The sequence below is a fragment of the Heliangelus exortis genome, chromosome 30 (genome assembly GCF_036169615.1).
Source record: "Heliangelus exortis chromosome 30, bHelExo1.hap1, whole genome shotgun sequence".
Lineage (NCBI taxonomy): Eukaryota > Metazoa > Chordata > Aves > Apodiformes > Trochilidae > Heliangelus > Heliangelus exortis.
The window spans coordinates 2,768,492-2,785,528 of NC_092451.1; the positions used below are offsets into that span (position 1 = coordinate 2,768,492).

The 17,037-nt window shown below is 41.2% G+C and overlaps 1 protein-coding gene across 1 annotated transcript; it reads right to left on the bottom strand.

Moving 5' to 3' along the window:
* Positions 1-2,775: 2,775 nt before the first annotated feature.
* Positions 2,776-16,628, bottom strand: ADRA1A (adrenoceptor alpha 1A). Its single transcript, XM_071728985.1, has 3 exons — positions 16,334-16,628; positions 13,349-15,001; positions 2,776-5,350 (listed from the first exon to the last, which is right to left on the bottom strand). The coding sequence occupies exons 2-3, from the start codon at positions 14,229-14,231 to the stop codon at positions 4,839-4,841; spliced, it is 1,395 nt and encodes a 464-aa protein (XP_071585086.1). The 5' UTR covers positions 14,232-15,001; positions 16,334-16,628; the 3' UTR covers positions 2,776-4,838.
* Positions 16,629-17,037: the final 409 nt, after the last annotated feature.

A 17,037-nucleotide genomic window follows, 5' to 3' on the forward strand; every position in this document is an offset into this window, starting at 1 on the left:
CTAGCAATGTTTCATATACATTGTTTTGTTCAAAAAAATGACCATAATAACTGTTCTGACATGTTGCATGATAACCATCAGGTCTTTAAAAAGCAGCATGTAGAAAATTCAGTAACATTGGAATACCATGTTCAGAAAATGCAGTTCCCGTTTCAAGAAACGTGTTTATAAACCACTGGCAGCCAAACTTCCATATCATGCAGGCAAAATGTTGCAGCAGAGAGAGGACAAATAAAAAACTCTTGCAACCAAAGACTAGCAAAGCAAAAAAAAAAAAAAAAAAAAGCCCAAACTAGCTTGTGCACAGTTGTCAGTAAATAGAACTGAGTATTTGGTGATATTCAGTGATACTCAGAAAAGGTTTTGTATCCCAAAACAGTGATAGTGTGATGATAAGCTGGGTGCTACTGCTTATAAGTGGAAAACTGCTGAAATGCTGGCTGGATTTGTGTTCCCTTATTTCAGAAAGAGTTTGAAAGGACCATGTTTTTTGCAGATCTGGAAAAATTAGTTTTGCTGTTCAGTATTAACTCTTGTATGTTGATTCTGAAGGGGATGTTTATATTATGATGATAGAGGAAAGGATATTTCTCAGCCTGGCTTTGAGCTCGGCCTATGAACACAGTAACCTGCATTAACTACATCTTTGAGTGTGTTGTGCAACTAAAAGGTTTGTTATTTCTCTCTGTGATAGTTGCTTGCAATGCATAGCTCTCCTCTTTAGTAATTCATTTCCACTTAGCTCATGCTTGCTATTTTTCTCCTTCTGTGTCAGTATGAGAACTATGCAGCATGCTGGGCGTAGAAGGCATGACATTTTACTTGAATCCCTAATACAAATGCTTCATCTTCTCCTGGGAAATAAATGATTCAATTGCATTTACCAAGCTGGGTGGAACATCTTTCTGTTAACGCAGAAACTATCTCTGTAGCACCTTGGATTTTCATGATGCTATCATAGTAATCTGCTTGGTAAGTGCTTCAAGAAGTAGTTGGTTATGCTTATGGATTAGCTCCCACTTGCAGATGGAGAAGTTTTAGGTTCCTTATGTGCAGTGACAGGAAAAGACAAGATCAGTCTGGCAAGACAGTCTGACCTTCTCCCTGATACATTCAGCCACTGTGGCTGCAGCTCTTTTACCAGTGCCAAGTTCACTATAAATAACAGAAAAATATGGGCTGCTTAAATCTGCACTTTTTTTTCCTTTCCTTTTTTTTCGTAGAGCTTCTATGGATTTTGAGACTTGTCAGTCCAATTGTCCATAAAGATGACAACTTCCTATGACCCTGCCTGCAACAAGGGAACAGGGCAGTTTCAGTTTTAATGCACAAATTCTCTGAGTGAGCCAAACACATTGTATGTTTGTTTTTGCTGGCAAATGTGACAGCAGCAGAGGTGTGGCTGGGACCAGGCTTGGCTGATGATGAGGGCTGAGTACTTTTGGTGTCACTGGACAAAGAGGTCCTTTAGCAGCTGTTTGAGGGAAAGAAGAAGGATGAAGCTGAGACCAATACTTCATTGTTCTAACCTGTGTCTCTTGGAGGCAGGAGTGCTGTGGTACAAAGGTGATTATCCAGGCACAGCCACCAGCATGCTGACTTATTCATCCTCATTTTACAGATTCAGATTATATTGGTACTTCAGAATTGCTCTGGACTTAAATGACTAATCCATTTGTGTCAGCCTATGTATAGCTTCACAACAGCTTTTTGTCTGACACCATAAAACCTCAACAAGTCTAAAATTAAGAGGACCTGCTTAAATTTCAGCTCAAAGAGAGAGGTGGCACAATGGACCTTACTGGTTCACGTTTTAACTATATAGATAGGGTTGGGCAGCAAGTGTGTGCAGTGAAGCTTTTAGATCTTGCTAGTCCTGGTCATTTAATGGGTGTTTTTCAAAAGGTTTCAGAGTTCAGGTTCTGTTAAAATAAATGTCTTGGGTATTTGAACCCCTTGAGACTGAAAACCTTGGCCATGAGTCTCAAGTGACATTCTTATGAGATTTCCAGCTTTCTGCTTCTGGTCTTGGCTTGAAGTACCATGAGAATATTTTTTTTTTTTTTTGTCATATTTCAACACTTATAGTTTCAAATTCTAGACTTTATTGACAAACCCTAAGAAAAGCTTTAAGGGATGGGGAGGGTTTCTTATTTAAACTATTTCTTATTTAAACTAAAAATAGAATAATGCTACAGATTTGCTGTCTATGAATGCATGCTTTTGGAAATAAGCAAGGGTTTGGGTCCAGGGATTTGATTTGATTTGAATTCTTCTCTAATTTTAACCTGGATGTGCATTCTGTATCTTATGCAGCATTTATAGGGGAGAATAAGTAACTGCTTTAGCTAAGCTAGATATTTAATTGTCCAAGGATAAGAAGAGGTAGACAATGCCATTCAGTGGCCCACTAAACACAGCAAAAGCTTAATGGTCTGAAAAAGACTGCTTCCAAATTCAGATTTCTTCTCAGTGTCTACAGGACCACTGCATGCTGAGTGGGGAGTTGTTAGTTTCATTTTCTCTGTTCCTGCATATTCTTTGTTTGAGGCTGAGAAAAAGCAAGTCCTTAGCTTGATGTGATGTATTTGTACTGGAAAACACTTACAACTCATATAAATGAAGCAGCAAGTACTGCAAGGAAAATTTAGTGGATCACATGGGATCCAAAGTATTCTTGGTTATTATGCCAGAAAAATTTCCCAACTGGTCTTTTACACGTCTCTTGTTTTCTGTCAGGCTTGTGTTGTCTGTGTAAATATTAGTGAATCTGTCTAAAGACATGTTTCTTCTTTTTCTTCAAGATTAGCAAGATCTGTAAATGGACATTTTGTTCATGGGTACACTGATTTTAGTTAATAACTGTAATGCATTGAGAAAAGGGACAAACATGGGGAAAATTAGCTGCCTTGTTCTGCCTCTGAAGTGTCTACACATAAATAACACAGGCTTAGGGCCCTCTACTCTCTTCTTTCACTTGGAGCTTGATCTTTCTTCAGAGTAGCCATCCTTGATTAAGATCCTGGCTGGGTGTAGCTCTGAAATGCCTTTACACTCCAAGCTTGCTTTCTGCTTCCAGGACTGTGCAGAGCAACATTACTGCAGGAACTCCAAAGGATCAGATTTTACTTTTGCACATTGATAATGTTATAGCTGCAAATACGTGTTTACAGGAGAAATCTCATTCATGCATATATACAAAACACAGAAGACTGGAATTCTTTTGACACTGGGGACTTAACACTGAATGAGAGATGAATAAACAATGATTCCTCATCAATAAAACCAAGGTGTCCTTTCAAGGCCCTATCCTGTAAAAGCCAACCTTATATTAAACTCTTTCCCCTTTTCAAGGCAGCAGATATTCGGCACAGGAGCTGACACTGAGACATGAGTAAAGGCTTATGTGTTGTTTCAAGAAGCTGCATTCTTACTTGGCAGGCTCAGGAGGAGTTATGTGAAGCCCTGCTTATTTCTAAGATTGTACAGAGAATTCCTCCCACTATTTCTCCCAGATGCTGAACAGTGCATTCATTTATTTGGATTAACTATACTAAAATATATCTGACTTCCACATGCCTTTCTCTCAAATTCCCATAAGATGGCCCTTTCTCATGGGGATGTATGTCCTTAAGTCATTTAATGTGCCTGATTTCCACTGCTCAGGGAAAGGGTAAAGCTCCTGCCTCCAGGGTACCCAGAATCTCATAGAAAGCTTAGAGCACTTGCTATTGCAGGAGTCAGAAAAGGAATGTGGCTTAACACTGGGCAGAGAGACAGGAAAATGTATGCAGCTTTTCCAGTGACTGTGGCACTGATCTAACTAGCAAGCACCTGAGAAAGGAGTTATTGAGCCTTTAAGCAGATCCCTGCTGGTCTCATAATAAGAAAAAGAAATGGGTGAGTGAAAGTGACCTCATTGATCTTAATTTGATGATGACTTACCTAGTTTTGAATTCACTGGACTTGCATCAAAGCCCAGAGATCTTCCAGATAAACCTAGGATGCATGCAAATTTTTGTTTTGTTTTGTTTGATTTAGGAGGTTGATTGTACAAAAAAAAAAAAAAAAAAAAAAAAAATTTGTTGGTCTCTAAGCTAGGTAGAGTTGCAGGTATCTGAATCATGTTTCCCTTTGCAGTGGAGTTTACCACAAAAGGAACCTTAGAGAGGGGGGGAAAGAGCAGTAATGAGGCTGCCCAGATGAAGATGCAAATTCAGGTTGCTGCCCGTTCCTTTCAACAAGGCATGCAGGACCTCACTGAGCCAGCACCTAGACACGAAAAAAAAGAGGCAAGACATGGTAGGAAAGCATTCTTGTCCACAGTCCCTTAAGAAAAAGCAAGCAGATCTGTAAACACTGTCACAATACCTGAGCCTCCTGACCTCAGCTCTCTTGGCTGCTGAATTGAGGTCTAGCTATTCTGTGGGGGCAATATCACAAAACATCTCTCATTGTGGAGCTGTCTGAAAGTACCCTTTCATGGTCTTGGCCATTTGCTCTTTCTCCCCCATTGTATCTAAATCAGAGCAGTAAGAACTTTGAAACAAGGGAATATACTGAAAAATAAAGCCTTTAAATGTCAGGCAAATGTCTTGCAGAGAGCAGTCTCTGGGAAGACTGTAGGGTGCTCAGTGGCCACCAAAGCCATTCACTGTTTTAAGGGGCATTGTTCAGGCTACCTGAACTTAAAAGACATCAAAAGCTTTGGCCCAGTTTTACAGTATGTTGTGGGTTTCATCCAGATCCCTTCAACTGGTGTAGCATCTCTTGCTACTTCCCAATAAAATGAGCAACATCCCGTTATCAGAACAGGAATGCTGGGCACGTTCAGTCCTTCAGACTTCCTCCCCGTTCTCACAGAGGGAGATGGTGTGGATTTTAACAGTTGGCACTTCACACTTTTCATGGGCAAGGTTCCTTGAAGTGCCTGCACAGCAGCATTCCTGGAGCAAACCTTTACTTTTTGTTTTGACTGCAGTGCAGTCTTTAGAAACTGCATTTTTTGCAGGCGTGCTTTGCACAGCAGAGAATATCTTCCATTCACAGACCCCATCTGACTTGGAAATCTTATAGAAGGTTTCTCCTGAGCTGACAGGGATACGCACTACATCTTTGCTGCTCTCCGTGCTTTGACTGGTGGGATGGTTGAGGTTGAAACTTGGGGTTTGCTTCTTTGCTGCTGCCTTTCTTTGGAGGCACTGTGCTCTCAGGACGTTTTGGAACGCTTTCTTAAACTCTTGACTCGAGCACGGGTAGATTATGGGGTTGATGCAGCTGTTTAAATATCCAAGCCAAAATGTTATTTTAAAAAGTGTGTCCGGGGGTTTGATTGCAGGAAAAAACGAACCTAAAATGGAAAATACACAGTGTTGAGGCAGAGGCAGTGAGAAATTGCAGGTAACCAGAGAAACTTAAACACTGGAAAAAATAAATAAGGTGCTGTGTCTTAGAAAACTTATGACTCAAAGCCCAAATCCTGGAGGAATCAAATATTTCAGAATACATGATGTCATACATGTACTTTCAGAATCAATTTAAGATATCTACTTTATTATACAAAGATTGCTGCCCTGGTTACAGCCAGAGGTGAGCAAGAGGACCAGTATGAAGTGACAGGAAAATTGCTTCCTCTGAAACTTCTAATACGAGATAAGTTAGCCAAATAATAGTTATCTAGGTCATCAAAACAGGTTTCAAATGGCAAGCAAATCACACCATTTCAGAAGTCAGAGTAAAAGAAAAGTAGCACTACTGAGTTGACTGCATTCCAGCTAAAAGTCTTAAAAATTGTAAATATTTGGAGCTTGTTTTTCTTTGAAACCTTTAGAAAATCCAAGTGAGTTTTTCATGGGGAAATGTTAAAGAGCTTCAAAGATTGAATTAAGGTATCAAAGAGTCAACATCACAGCTGCTTACAGACAGTTGTTGAGAAATTTGTTGCTTCTCTTGAATGCTCATAGAAAGTGGCCATTGTAACAAGATCCTGTGATTCTCTGATTTGGTACTTCTCTTTGCTTAGAAAGAAAACTAGTATTATCTGAATGTGGAAGAACTGGAAAACTGAACATTGTGGGATGCTGGGGTGGGAATACATATAACAGCACCTTTAAGGCCAGTTTTGCAAAGTGAATTTAGAACCAGAGGAAGATAAAAATATTTGCCATATGTTGTTGAGTGGAAAAGCTCTTCCTTGCCTTCTTTAAAAGAATGAGGAAAATAAGTAAATAAATTAGTGTATCTGTCATACCAGTGTCAGTAATTAGTTTGGACACAGGAAGAAAAATAACTTCCCACAAGACATTAATTGGCTTGTTTTGGGCTTTATAGTCAAGTTTATAATAAACAAAACTTTCAGCACTGACAAATGCTTGTCTTCCTGCTTCCCCTTGGAGAAATTGTAAGCATGTGCATGTTGAAAGAAATACTGTGGAAGATTTAGGCATCAAAACATTTGTCATCCTCTGCAGTTTAGCTATGTCTCTAAGCAGCTCCTAAGTTTTACAGGGATTGATCTTGTCTTGGACCTCCCCTGTCTTAGGAAAAACTAATAATGCAATCAGAGCATGATCTAATTTAATTCTCAGAGCTGATGAGCTCCAGTTTGAATCTTTTCCCTCCTGTCTTTGTCAAACAAAGCTTCAGCAAATGCTCTCAAGCAGCAAAAGCCAGTGGGGAATTCTCAGGTTGTTTTTGCCTGTATGAGAATGTATCAAAATATTGCCTGAACCAGAGGCACAAACAGAGCAGTATGATTAATGACTTGCTTATTCTGCTGTGGAATGTGAAGTGACGTCTTGCCATTGCACCAGCTCCTACCCCACTGCATGGAGCTGATGGCCCAAGGGGGACACACTGCTGTCAAGGAAGAAATAGGAGGTGTGGCAGTGTGAGAAGCCTTGTAGTTATCTCTGACCTGGGAGAGGTCCCCTGAGAGCCTCCCAGCTGGTGTATGGTGGAGCAGCAGAGAAATGAGACTTGAGTCAGGATACCCAGTGGCAGTGCAGAACATGCCATGGGAGCTTGCTCTGTGCACTGAAATAGCTGAACCTCTGATTCCAGCCCCAGTTACAACCCTGGCATCAAGCATAAATCTCTCTGCCTTTGTGATTGCTTCAGCATTGCTCAAAGCTATCCAGGTAGAGCAGTTTCACTGTTAGTTTCGGTAGCCAAGAGTTTTTAAGACCAAAGATGTAGTGCTAAATTGCCAAAGAAAGCAAATACTGTTTTGCAGCTAAGCATGAGAGAGCAGGCATAGCCATGACCTGGAATTTTTCGTAGCCAATTAGTGCTTCTCTCCTTTAGTGAAAACCAACTAAATACCCTTCTCCAAGAATTTTCTGGCCGAAGTCATTGGTGGATGAAAAATAAGGAAAGGCTTCGAAATACCCAAATCATGCTCAATTTGTTCTTTACTTTCTGATTTAATTGCAACATATCTACCGCTTTCCCATTTTGTGTTAAGAGAAAAGTGAAACAAATCTTAGTTTAGGGAATCAGCTGTGTGAGGCTAAGTGTCAAAACGGGTAAATAATAACAATTCCTGTTTGCTGCAACTTCTGGCTCACTCCAAATGGAATGCTAATGTCTTGCCAAAGTCTGTTAAAAATAGAAAATAGCCAGTGTCAGAGTCTGTCTCTTGCTCTGTTTTTGGGGTGGGGATCTGCATACTAATTTATTAATGTAACCTTGTTCATCATTGTAGAGACTTGTTGCCTCGGAACTGCTTGCAGTGAGAAGGAAACAAAGTAGCTTTAACGGCAGACAGCTTGCTACCTGTAGGCCCCATCTAGTTCTGGTTTTAATGCTTTACAGTAGCAGATACCGTTTGGGTTTTAGGACAGTAGCTTTGCTTTGCTGTGCATTTGGTCGTGCCAGTCAGTGATACTGTTTCATGAGTTTAGACCAGGTAAAGCTCTGTCTCCAGGCTTCAGTATAACTTGTGTTGTTGTCCTGTGAATGAAACAGGGAAAGTATCAATAGGAAAAAATACTGTCTGTAGCATTTTGGAAAGACTGAGGCTGGAATTGATAATCAGCGGACCCAATATGTAACAGCTGGATGTAAAATCAAAGAAGAAATGATTTTTACCCTCTTCTTTCTTAAAACAACAGTTTATTTGATTTCCAGAGCAATGTAAATCAAGATCAGGAAACCTTGAGCCACTGAACTATTGTGTAGGGTGCAAAAAATATTTCATCTGCTGCCTTTTCTCTTTCTAATGGCTCTTCTCTCCTAAATCTAATTCTTTGTCCCTTTCACAGGCCATATTGCCTTCACCTGTAAACTGTCAGGAATAAAATGGTAAAAAGTGGTGAAATTACAATTTAGAGGCTTCATCTTCCATTGTCTCCCTACAGTCTGTGCTGGAAGAACAGTAAAGAAAATTTCAAGTGATCTTTTAAAGCATTTGGATTGACTAAGTGATGCTTGAATTCCTGCTTTGTTTACAAAAGGTTAAGGACTCTCAAGTGTCAGCTCAATTCAGTTGCTTGAAATGAAATTGTTACATGAAAATTAAATAAAATAAAACATACTGTTAGCCTCCTGAGACCCTTTGCCATCAAGTACTTCATCACTCACCCCTGAAAATGTCAGAATTGCATTCTCTTCTCTCCTGATTTATTTTCCTGTTTGTCAACCTGAAGTTTCCTCAGATCTGAGAGAAGTTTCACATGTACCTCCTGGTGATTAAGTGCCAATTCAGTCACAAAGATATAATTTGACTTTGTCATTTTTCAGAATTAGAGAGCTGCTTGATTATAGGTTGTTCAAAAACCAGAGCTGATATCATCCATTCTTTCACTGATGGACAGCACAGAGGGATTTAGAAGCTGCCAAACTACACAAACTTGAGTTGTTTTCTCTGCATCATCTCTGTTAGCACCATGGGAATAAAATTGCATACATTTTTCTGACCCATGGACTCTTTAGTGGTGTTAAAATCCATCTCTGCTACTAAATCTTGGAGCTCTGTTTAGGTTCACTACGTTTCCTCCTTCTGTGTTGTATTGCACAAATCCACTGAAGGCAGGCAGGGCTGTGTGAGCTGAGATCAGGGCTGTACCCACATATGATGAGGGACCAGCAATAACCTGCAAAGCAGTCATGTTTGTGTATTCAGAGCTTGCAAGGAGTAGCTGCCTGCAGTACCCAGGAGTCTGTAGTGTTAGACTCCACTCCAGAGATGACAGCAGTGTCTGTGCACCTTGTGAACAGAGAACAAACTGGTGTTTGTTAGTGTCATGTAGTTAGGGCTTGAATTGTCTAGGGATTCAGGAGAAGCATCAGTTTAAAACCTTGCACAGAAGTCAAACAAAAATCCTAGCACCTCTTGCCTCTGCCATGCAGTAGATATGCATCTGGTATCACAGCAAATGAACCAGGGAGGATGGTCTGGTTTACAGTGAAGCAAAGCTTAAAACCCAGGTCCTGGGATCTGCCCTTAAGGGGTCAAGCTGGAAGGCAGCAGCTATTCCAGAGCAGTTGCCCTAAAGACCCTGAGGATGAAGCACAGAGGAGCACTGCTGTACCCAGAGAGATTATACCAGGGACATGTGGAATGTGAAGTGAGGTCTTGCCACTGCACCAATGGCAAGTGAGGCAGTCTGCTCTGCAGACATTGATAAATGTGTTACATCTTGTGTTCCCAAGCTCAGTGTTAGCACTGAACTTGATTTTGTGGGTTTGTTGCTCTGTACTGCATCTCAGGTCAAACACAAACCCACCTCCTGGAAATATATGGGTTTTTATATATATATATGAATTGCTGCAGACATGCACCAGCTGCACTGTGTACATATATATGCTCTCCCAGCACGTCTCACCCTGCTGCTCCCTCATGGAAAGTATTTTCTGTGGGAACAAAAAGGGGACCAAAGAACTCTTGGGTGGCAGGAAACACTTCTGGGCTTTGTCCAATCAAATGAATATAACAAATGTTAGAATAGAGGCTCATAGGGATGAGGAAAGATAAAAGTCTGCATTTGGCAAGTCTTACACATTTGCAGCTGTTCCTGTCCCAGAGCCTGGCACATTGTGGTTGATTCAGGGGAAAATGAGGGTGTCTTTTTGCCTAGATACCCCTGGCCTGTAATTAGGAGGTGTAGAAGGAGAAGTTGTTTCACTTCACAAAGACCTAAATTCAGATCTCAGGGGCATCAGGAGGGTGTGGGTGTTCAGGCACAGGTGAGATGTGGGAAGGACAGGCAACAGGAATGGGTCAGTCAGGGGATGGTGCTCTGATTAGTTTTCCATCTGCCTTCTCCTACAGGCCTGAATAATAGACTACTTGAGTGGGGTTGGGTGCTCTTGTAGTCTGCTTGTTGCAGCCATCAATCTGTACTAAACGACTGTGAAAATATTTAGAGTTCTTAAATGGGCAAGTGATCTCTTGAGAAGATGAACATTTCCTTCTGTTGAATATACTTGTAGGCTTAGCATTATGGAAACGTGGATGCCTAGTGCAGAATGAGGAAATCTTGGTGGATATCTGAATATTTTCTGTCTGGGATGCAATTGCAGAAAGCTGAATATATATATATATATATATATATGGACATCAGTCTTTCTTTATGACCTAATATTGGGGCTGAAGTGATTGCTCTTGCCAGTGATTGCTCTTAGGCAATGACATTTATAGGAAGAATCTGTTTTGACACACTTTTATTTTATGGATGTTCTGTGAAGCATGGGTTTGCATAGAAAAAACAAATCTTAACCCTGGTTCTTTTCAAGCCACAGAATTATCATTCCCTGGCTTAATCCACAAACATCAAAGCCAAGAGAGAAGAAGGTGTATTGGACTGTTGGCCTTTGCACAGCCCCTTTGCCTGGAATTAAGTTGATGAATCTAAGAAGGCAAGAAAGACATTACTTACACAGATTGCAACTGGCAACTTTGCACACAGATTTCAATTAAGATTAAGTCTTACAGTAGGAATACTCAAGCTGTTTCTTCAGGTATTTGCAGCAACATCTCCTGATACACAGATATTGTGCCATTATCTCCCTCTTGATACCCCTTTATCACTTTTGCCCTTCCCTTAACTACACTTCTAAAGTTTGTACTGCCATTTGTTATGCACCTTAGCAAGCCTGGTGTTTCTTGCTTTATGTTGCTTCTTGGCTGGTACAGCTGATTTATTAGATGTGGGATCTTGAGGATGCTCTAGATTTCAGTAAAATAAACTTAGATTTTGGGAACTTCTGCTGCATAGGGTGGTAAGCTCCTGCCAGTTGTTGGCAGTGGTTTGTGTAGCATAGTTTAAGATTGTCTGTCTTGTGGCAGCCTTCATTAAGGATCTGCTTTTAAAAGGCTGTGACTCCCACAAATGAAGCAACCTTCAGCAGCTGATGGATCTATTTAAAGGTTTGTCCCCCAAAAAGCTGCAGAACTGGTCTTCTGCACAGCAAAGGTCTTGCTGCCCAACCAGCTGTGTTTTGAACACCACAACTGCCACTGGTTTTGGTAACAGTGCTCTGTATGGCTGAAAAGTGTGACCTCTGCCACTAACTGCTGTGTGATCCTGGGTGGGTCACTCCTTGTACTGTCCCACTGAATTTGTTTTGCATGATATAGGTGTTGAGTGTCATACACAGTCACCTCTGGGTGGGATAGTCTGCCTTAAGTTTCCTTGGGTTTTTGAAGACATGTGTTTTTTTCCTGCCACTGTGTCTGTTTAGTAGTTTTTTTGTTTTGTTTTTAAACAGAAGTAACAAATAGGTTTTGGAAGACTTGATGGAAGCCTTTAAAGCCTTTTTAAAGCCTTTGGAAGGCTTTAAAAATAGCAGGGTAACCCCACAAAGACAGAGAAACTAACCTCAAGAAAGTTTCCTTATGAGGGATTATAAAAAAAGATGGAAAGCCACTCTTGTGTCCAGAAAATTTCTTAAATCCCAAGCAAATTAATTGACAATGGCTCTGTGTGGGCAACCAGATTTGCAGATGAAAAGAATAGCATTTCATGTGTTCTTGTGAACCCTTTTTGGGTATGTTTCAGGCATCTTGGCAAGCAGCATTCCAACATGCTGACATCCTGGGCAGCATGAGCCAGGCCTCTCAGGGCTCCTCCTCCTGACACATCTGCATCCCTTATTCCAGCACTTCCCAACCAACAGAAAAAAAATCTGTATTTTTGTTTTTCATGTGGCAACATTAGTAACAGGTTCTCATGAAACAATTTGGTAATCTTGGAAAATCCAGTAGAGGTTAGTTGCAAAAGAACAGCTTTTATAAGGCTTAATAAATACATAAATTCCCAAATCTTTTTTTAATGTTTTTTCATGTTTATAATTTTCTTAACTATACCCATTGTTCTGTCACTAACTAAAACTTCCACAAAATTTTACTTCATTTTTCCTCTCCAGCATTAGCCCTTTCTGTAAGAAAAGCTACAGATATTAAGCAAGTCACAGATTTAAGGTTCCATGTTTCAAAAACTAGTATTTAGTCCAGCTCTTGCAAAGCCAAATTCAGTGTGGTGTGCCACATAAATCACACTCTGATATAGGTATGTAATTAGTATTCTTCTTTTAAATCCTGAAATGGCATTAAAGATGACTGAGCAAGGTTTAATTAAAATTCTAATTACTTCTTTATACTGTAGTGATAGCAAAGCAGAACAAATCCTTGACTTTCCTCCCCTTTAGAATTGGATCTGGTGAATAAATATTCATGTTCAGCATGGTGGTTGAAGCCAGTGTTTAGCCAGTGGGCTTCCAAAATAGAGCCAAGCTAGGGAAGTATAAAATCAGTTTGAAGGATTGTCACTCTTCTGACTGGTCATATGATAAATTTAAAAAGACATTAATTTATAGTTAGGAGTATAGTATCTTGTAGTGTGAACTTCCCGATAGGAAGCTGAGGTTTTTTTTTTCCTTATAGTGGGAATTATTAGGAACTGAGCACTCCAGGAGATCTGACCCATGTCTGTAAACAGCTGCCTTGACCATTGTGACCTTTTATGTATTTCTGTCACCTGAAGAACTGCCTGTAAACTTACATATAAACACACACACCCCTAAGGGTATCATTCTTTTAGCAGAGTGGATCAGAAATAAGTTCTAGTTCGGAAACAGTAAATTCTGTATGGAAAAAGAGTACTAAATCCTTGCTCTTTTCCCGATTTTGTTTCTCTTTGAACCAGAGATATTTTGTTTCAGTTGAGCCTTCAGGGTTTTTTTATGGTTACTGCTTTGTGATGGTGCATATTTACATTTTGTCAGCTTTCCAACACAAAATTATTCCCTGAGAGCTTTTCTGCTGAGCATTGCTGTACAGAGACACGAACACGGCCCTCCCTCCAAGGAAGGTGCTGTGATAGGTAGATGGTTTTGCTTTACTTACCAAGAGGCATTACTACAAAAAATGGAAGCCAGCAGAGAACAAAGCATCCCACAACTATTCCCAGGGTTTTGGCAGCTTTCTTTTCTCTGGAGAACTTGAGGAAACGCACAGTGAAATGGTGCTTGCTCTTGGGGTTGGATGCTGATCCACTCACTTCAGGAGCATTTTTACGATGAATCCGTAGGGTCACTTCTTCAGAATGTGATTTCTCTGTTTTCAGACCAGAGGTCAGACCTTTGTTTTCCCTTTTGGCCACAACATACACTCGGCAATACATCACCAGGATAATAGTCAGGGGGAGGTAGAAGGAGCCTAGAGCAGAGAACAGCACATAGCCAGGCTCCTCGGTGATCTGACAGATGGTCTCATCTTCTGGTGCTGGTTCCTTCCAGCCAAAAAGAGGCCCAATCGATATCACCAGGGACAGTGCCCAAACACACAGCAAGGCCAGGAGGCCTCTCTTCTCTGTCACTATACTTGGGTATCTCAGTGGGTAGCTCACCCCGATGTATCTGTCTATCGAGATGATACAGAGGCTCATAATGGAAGCAGTGCAGCAGAGAACATCAACAGCTGCCCAGATGTTGCAGAAAATTCTCCCAAAGGCCCAGTAGCCCAAAATCTCCATGGTAGCCGAGAAGGGCAGGACAGTGGAAGTCAAGAGGAGATCAGCTACAGCCAGGTTAATTATGTAATAGTGGGTAACACTCTGAAGATGTCTGTGGCAGGCTACAGATAGGATAACCAGAATATTACCCAAAACCCCAAAAACTATCAGCCCTCCTAGAATAACACCCAGTGAAATGGCCTTTGAAACATTCACTGGCCCTACAGAATGAGTGCAATTGGAGCAGTCAGAGGAGTTTCCAGGGAGGAAGGCCATGGTGAGTGGCTGATGGTGTTCATGCAAGGCTGTTGTACTCCACTCCCTTTTCAGGTAGAAAGAGTGATGAGATCAGTTCTCAGAAGGTTTGACAGGCAACATCTGCCTAGCTTTGCTGGGGAAAAATGTCTTTAAGAACGTCTGAGAAGTGCAGCACCAGGAATAATGAGAAGGATCCAGAAACATACTGGAAAGCCTGCCTTTATCCTTAAGTTTTTACCAGCAAAGCACAGTTAATTGCCACCATTTTCAAGTCAAATTTAACTCCATATGCATTTTTCTTGGGATGCAGAAGTGAGGCTACACTAAGCTGCAGCTATTTATCCTGCTTTCCAGAACTACATGATGAGACATATTGGAACTGCAGGTTAGAATAATTTCTGCCTTTCTGGTAAGATTCATTATTTAAGCAATGCAATATTCTACGGGGTCTCGCTTTTAAGTTTTCTCTTTAGAGGAAAACAGTGATGCCTTTAATTACTTTGTGCTAGTCGTGATTCTGCCTCACAACTGGTTTAAAAGAAAGCTGACTAGGTGGAGGCTGCTGCTGTATCTGCTCAGTAATGCCATTTGAGATACCTGCCTCTACCCATCTTCAGGGTTTGAAATGCCAGTTAAAGCTTCTCCCCGCTGTGGAGCGGTTGTCACTTGAGTTCCTGGCCTGCGAATCAAGTTTGTTTCTAACAGTTCCTGGCTTGCTTTGGAGGGCAGAGTGAAGTTTGCAGTGTCAGTGGTGCAGGCTGTTGTGCTCTTTGGTGATCATCACCCCCCTGAAGGAGACAAAGACACAAACAATGTGATTCCCAGAAGCAACAGTCACTTGCTGCGATGGTTCCCATATAAGAATAGAGCAGGAGGCTATTTTAGGGAGCCTTCCTCATGCTGGCTCCAGCAAGTGGAACCAATCTTTTTAAGCCCAATATTGTTTAACAACAACTAAGAGACCAATGTTCATTTTGTTGCCTGAATTTTCTCATCACATTCCCAGCAGCAGACCATTCTGCTTTAGGGATAGCAATCAATCCTAATTATCAGTTCACCTGCAGAGACCCTTTCCAGAAGAGATAGAAACCTGTGGAACACAATTCAGGGCTGCAAACTGTGAAGGAGATTTATAAGTCCAGAATTTAGTGGTAAGATTTCTTAAGTGACTCCTTTATGTCTTGAACCGCAGCTAAACTGCCCATTTTAGAAATCTATAGGGAAAAGCAATTCCTGCCAAGCAGATGTTGCAAGGAACAAGTTTCCTACTGAGTGACACAACATTTCAGAGTATCTGGAAGCCAGGCTCAGCCTTAGCTGACTAAATATGGAGAAAAGGTACATGAGATGGAAAAGTGAGGATAAGTCTGGGAACTGTGATATGGGGGACACAAAATGGAAAGCTCCAAGTGTGGGATTCAAAGCATTTTACCACACCTATATGTGCCTATAGTGTTCTCATCCAAAATATTGATCAGGCATGTGGAAATGCACTGTTAAAACTGCTGTTAAATCTGAGGTTAGGTAATACCCTGTAAATGTCCTAATATACTGGGTCTCTCAGATGAATCCCTCGTTCGCACTTTACACAAACATTGAGCAGCAACAACTGTCACATAGTTGAATTTCAGAACTGAATTGTCCTGCAGGCAAAGGCATTAAAGAGTCTGAAACCCCAAAATTCCAGCTCACAAAAACAGCATGGGGGGAGGGGAGATGAAAGGTACTGTACTGTGGGAATTTGCCTTCCATGCACCAAAATGAAATTGAATCTTTATTTTCTTTCCTGGAAGAGGGAAGAAGCTGAAGAATAATTCCAAGAAAGAAAAGGACAGATTTTAGTAAGCACAAAAATGAAAAGCACCTGTAGCATCAAGCCTCTCTAGCCATTATAACTGTGGTTATTAGAGAGTTGATGGTAGACTGGAAAATTAAGAAATTATCAAACTTGTTTTTTAAGCACATGAAGCAGAACTTGCCAGTAAGTCAAGGAAGCGCAGCAGAAAGTATTGTGAGATACTCATGCTCAAAACCAACCAGATAATACCCAATCTGTGATGACAGATGGTTTAGGGAAGAGCATACTTGAGACCCTTGTACCTGCCCCAGTCCACACTCACCTCTTTAGTCTCTAGAAGGTAGCGCAGCTTCTCTGAGCATCTGGGAAGGAGATTCACAGCACAGCACAGCAGGCTTCTCTCTTCATGCAGAGATGCTCCTCTCTGCCTGAAAATCCAGTGCTTCGCTCCCTTTATTTTCCCACTGGTGTTTTGACAGCTCCCAGTTGCACCAATTCCCTGGATCCTAATGCTCGAGAGGGGCTTGACTCCAGCATGCCTGAAGGGATCCTTCCTCAGTGGCAGGGCTCAGCTCCACAGTCAGGGAGCAGCAGTAACTTCACTGCTCTGCTGATGCAGCAGGCAGTTGCCTTGCCATTACCGTAATTCCCTGCCATTACCGTAATTCCCTGCCATCCCCGTATTACTCAGAAAGAAAGAGCACTTAATCTGATGATAAGAGGTGTTTTCAGTAATTTGATTTTCCCTGCAAACCACCAGTTCCTGCAGAGATCAGAAAGTGGAAGGCAGCTAGTAAGCTGTTTATAGGCTAACAAGGAATTCTTCTGATATAAAAAGAGAATGGCCTGCCAGGCAAAATGAGCGTGAAGAAAATAACAAGGAGAGACAGACACACTGACCATGCAGTCTGCATGCTGGGACAAAGTACTGGGGTAGGCAGCACAGCTATCAGGAGATGAGAGTTTAACTATGAAATACCTTGAGCAGCATGTGCTGTTGAAGTGAGGTTGATTTTTCACATGGGT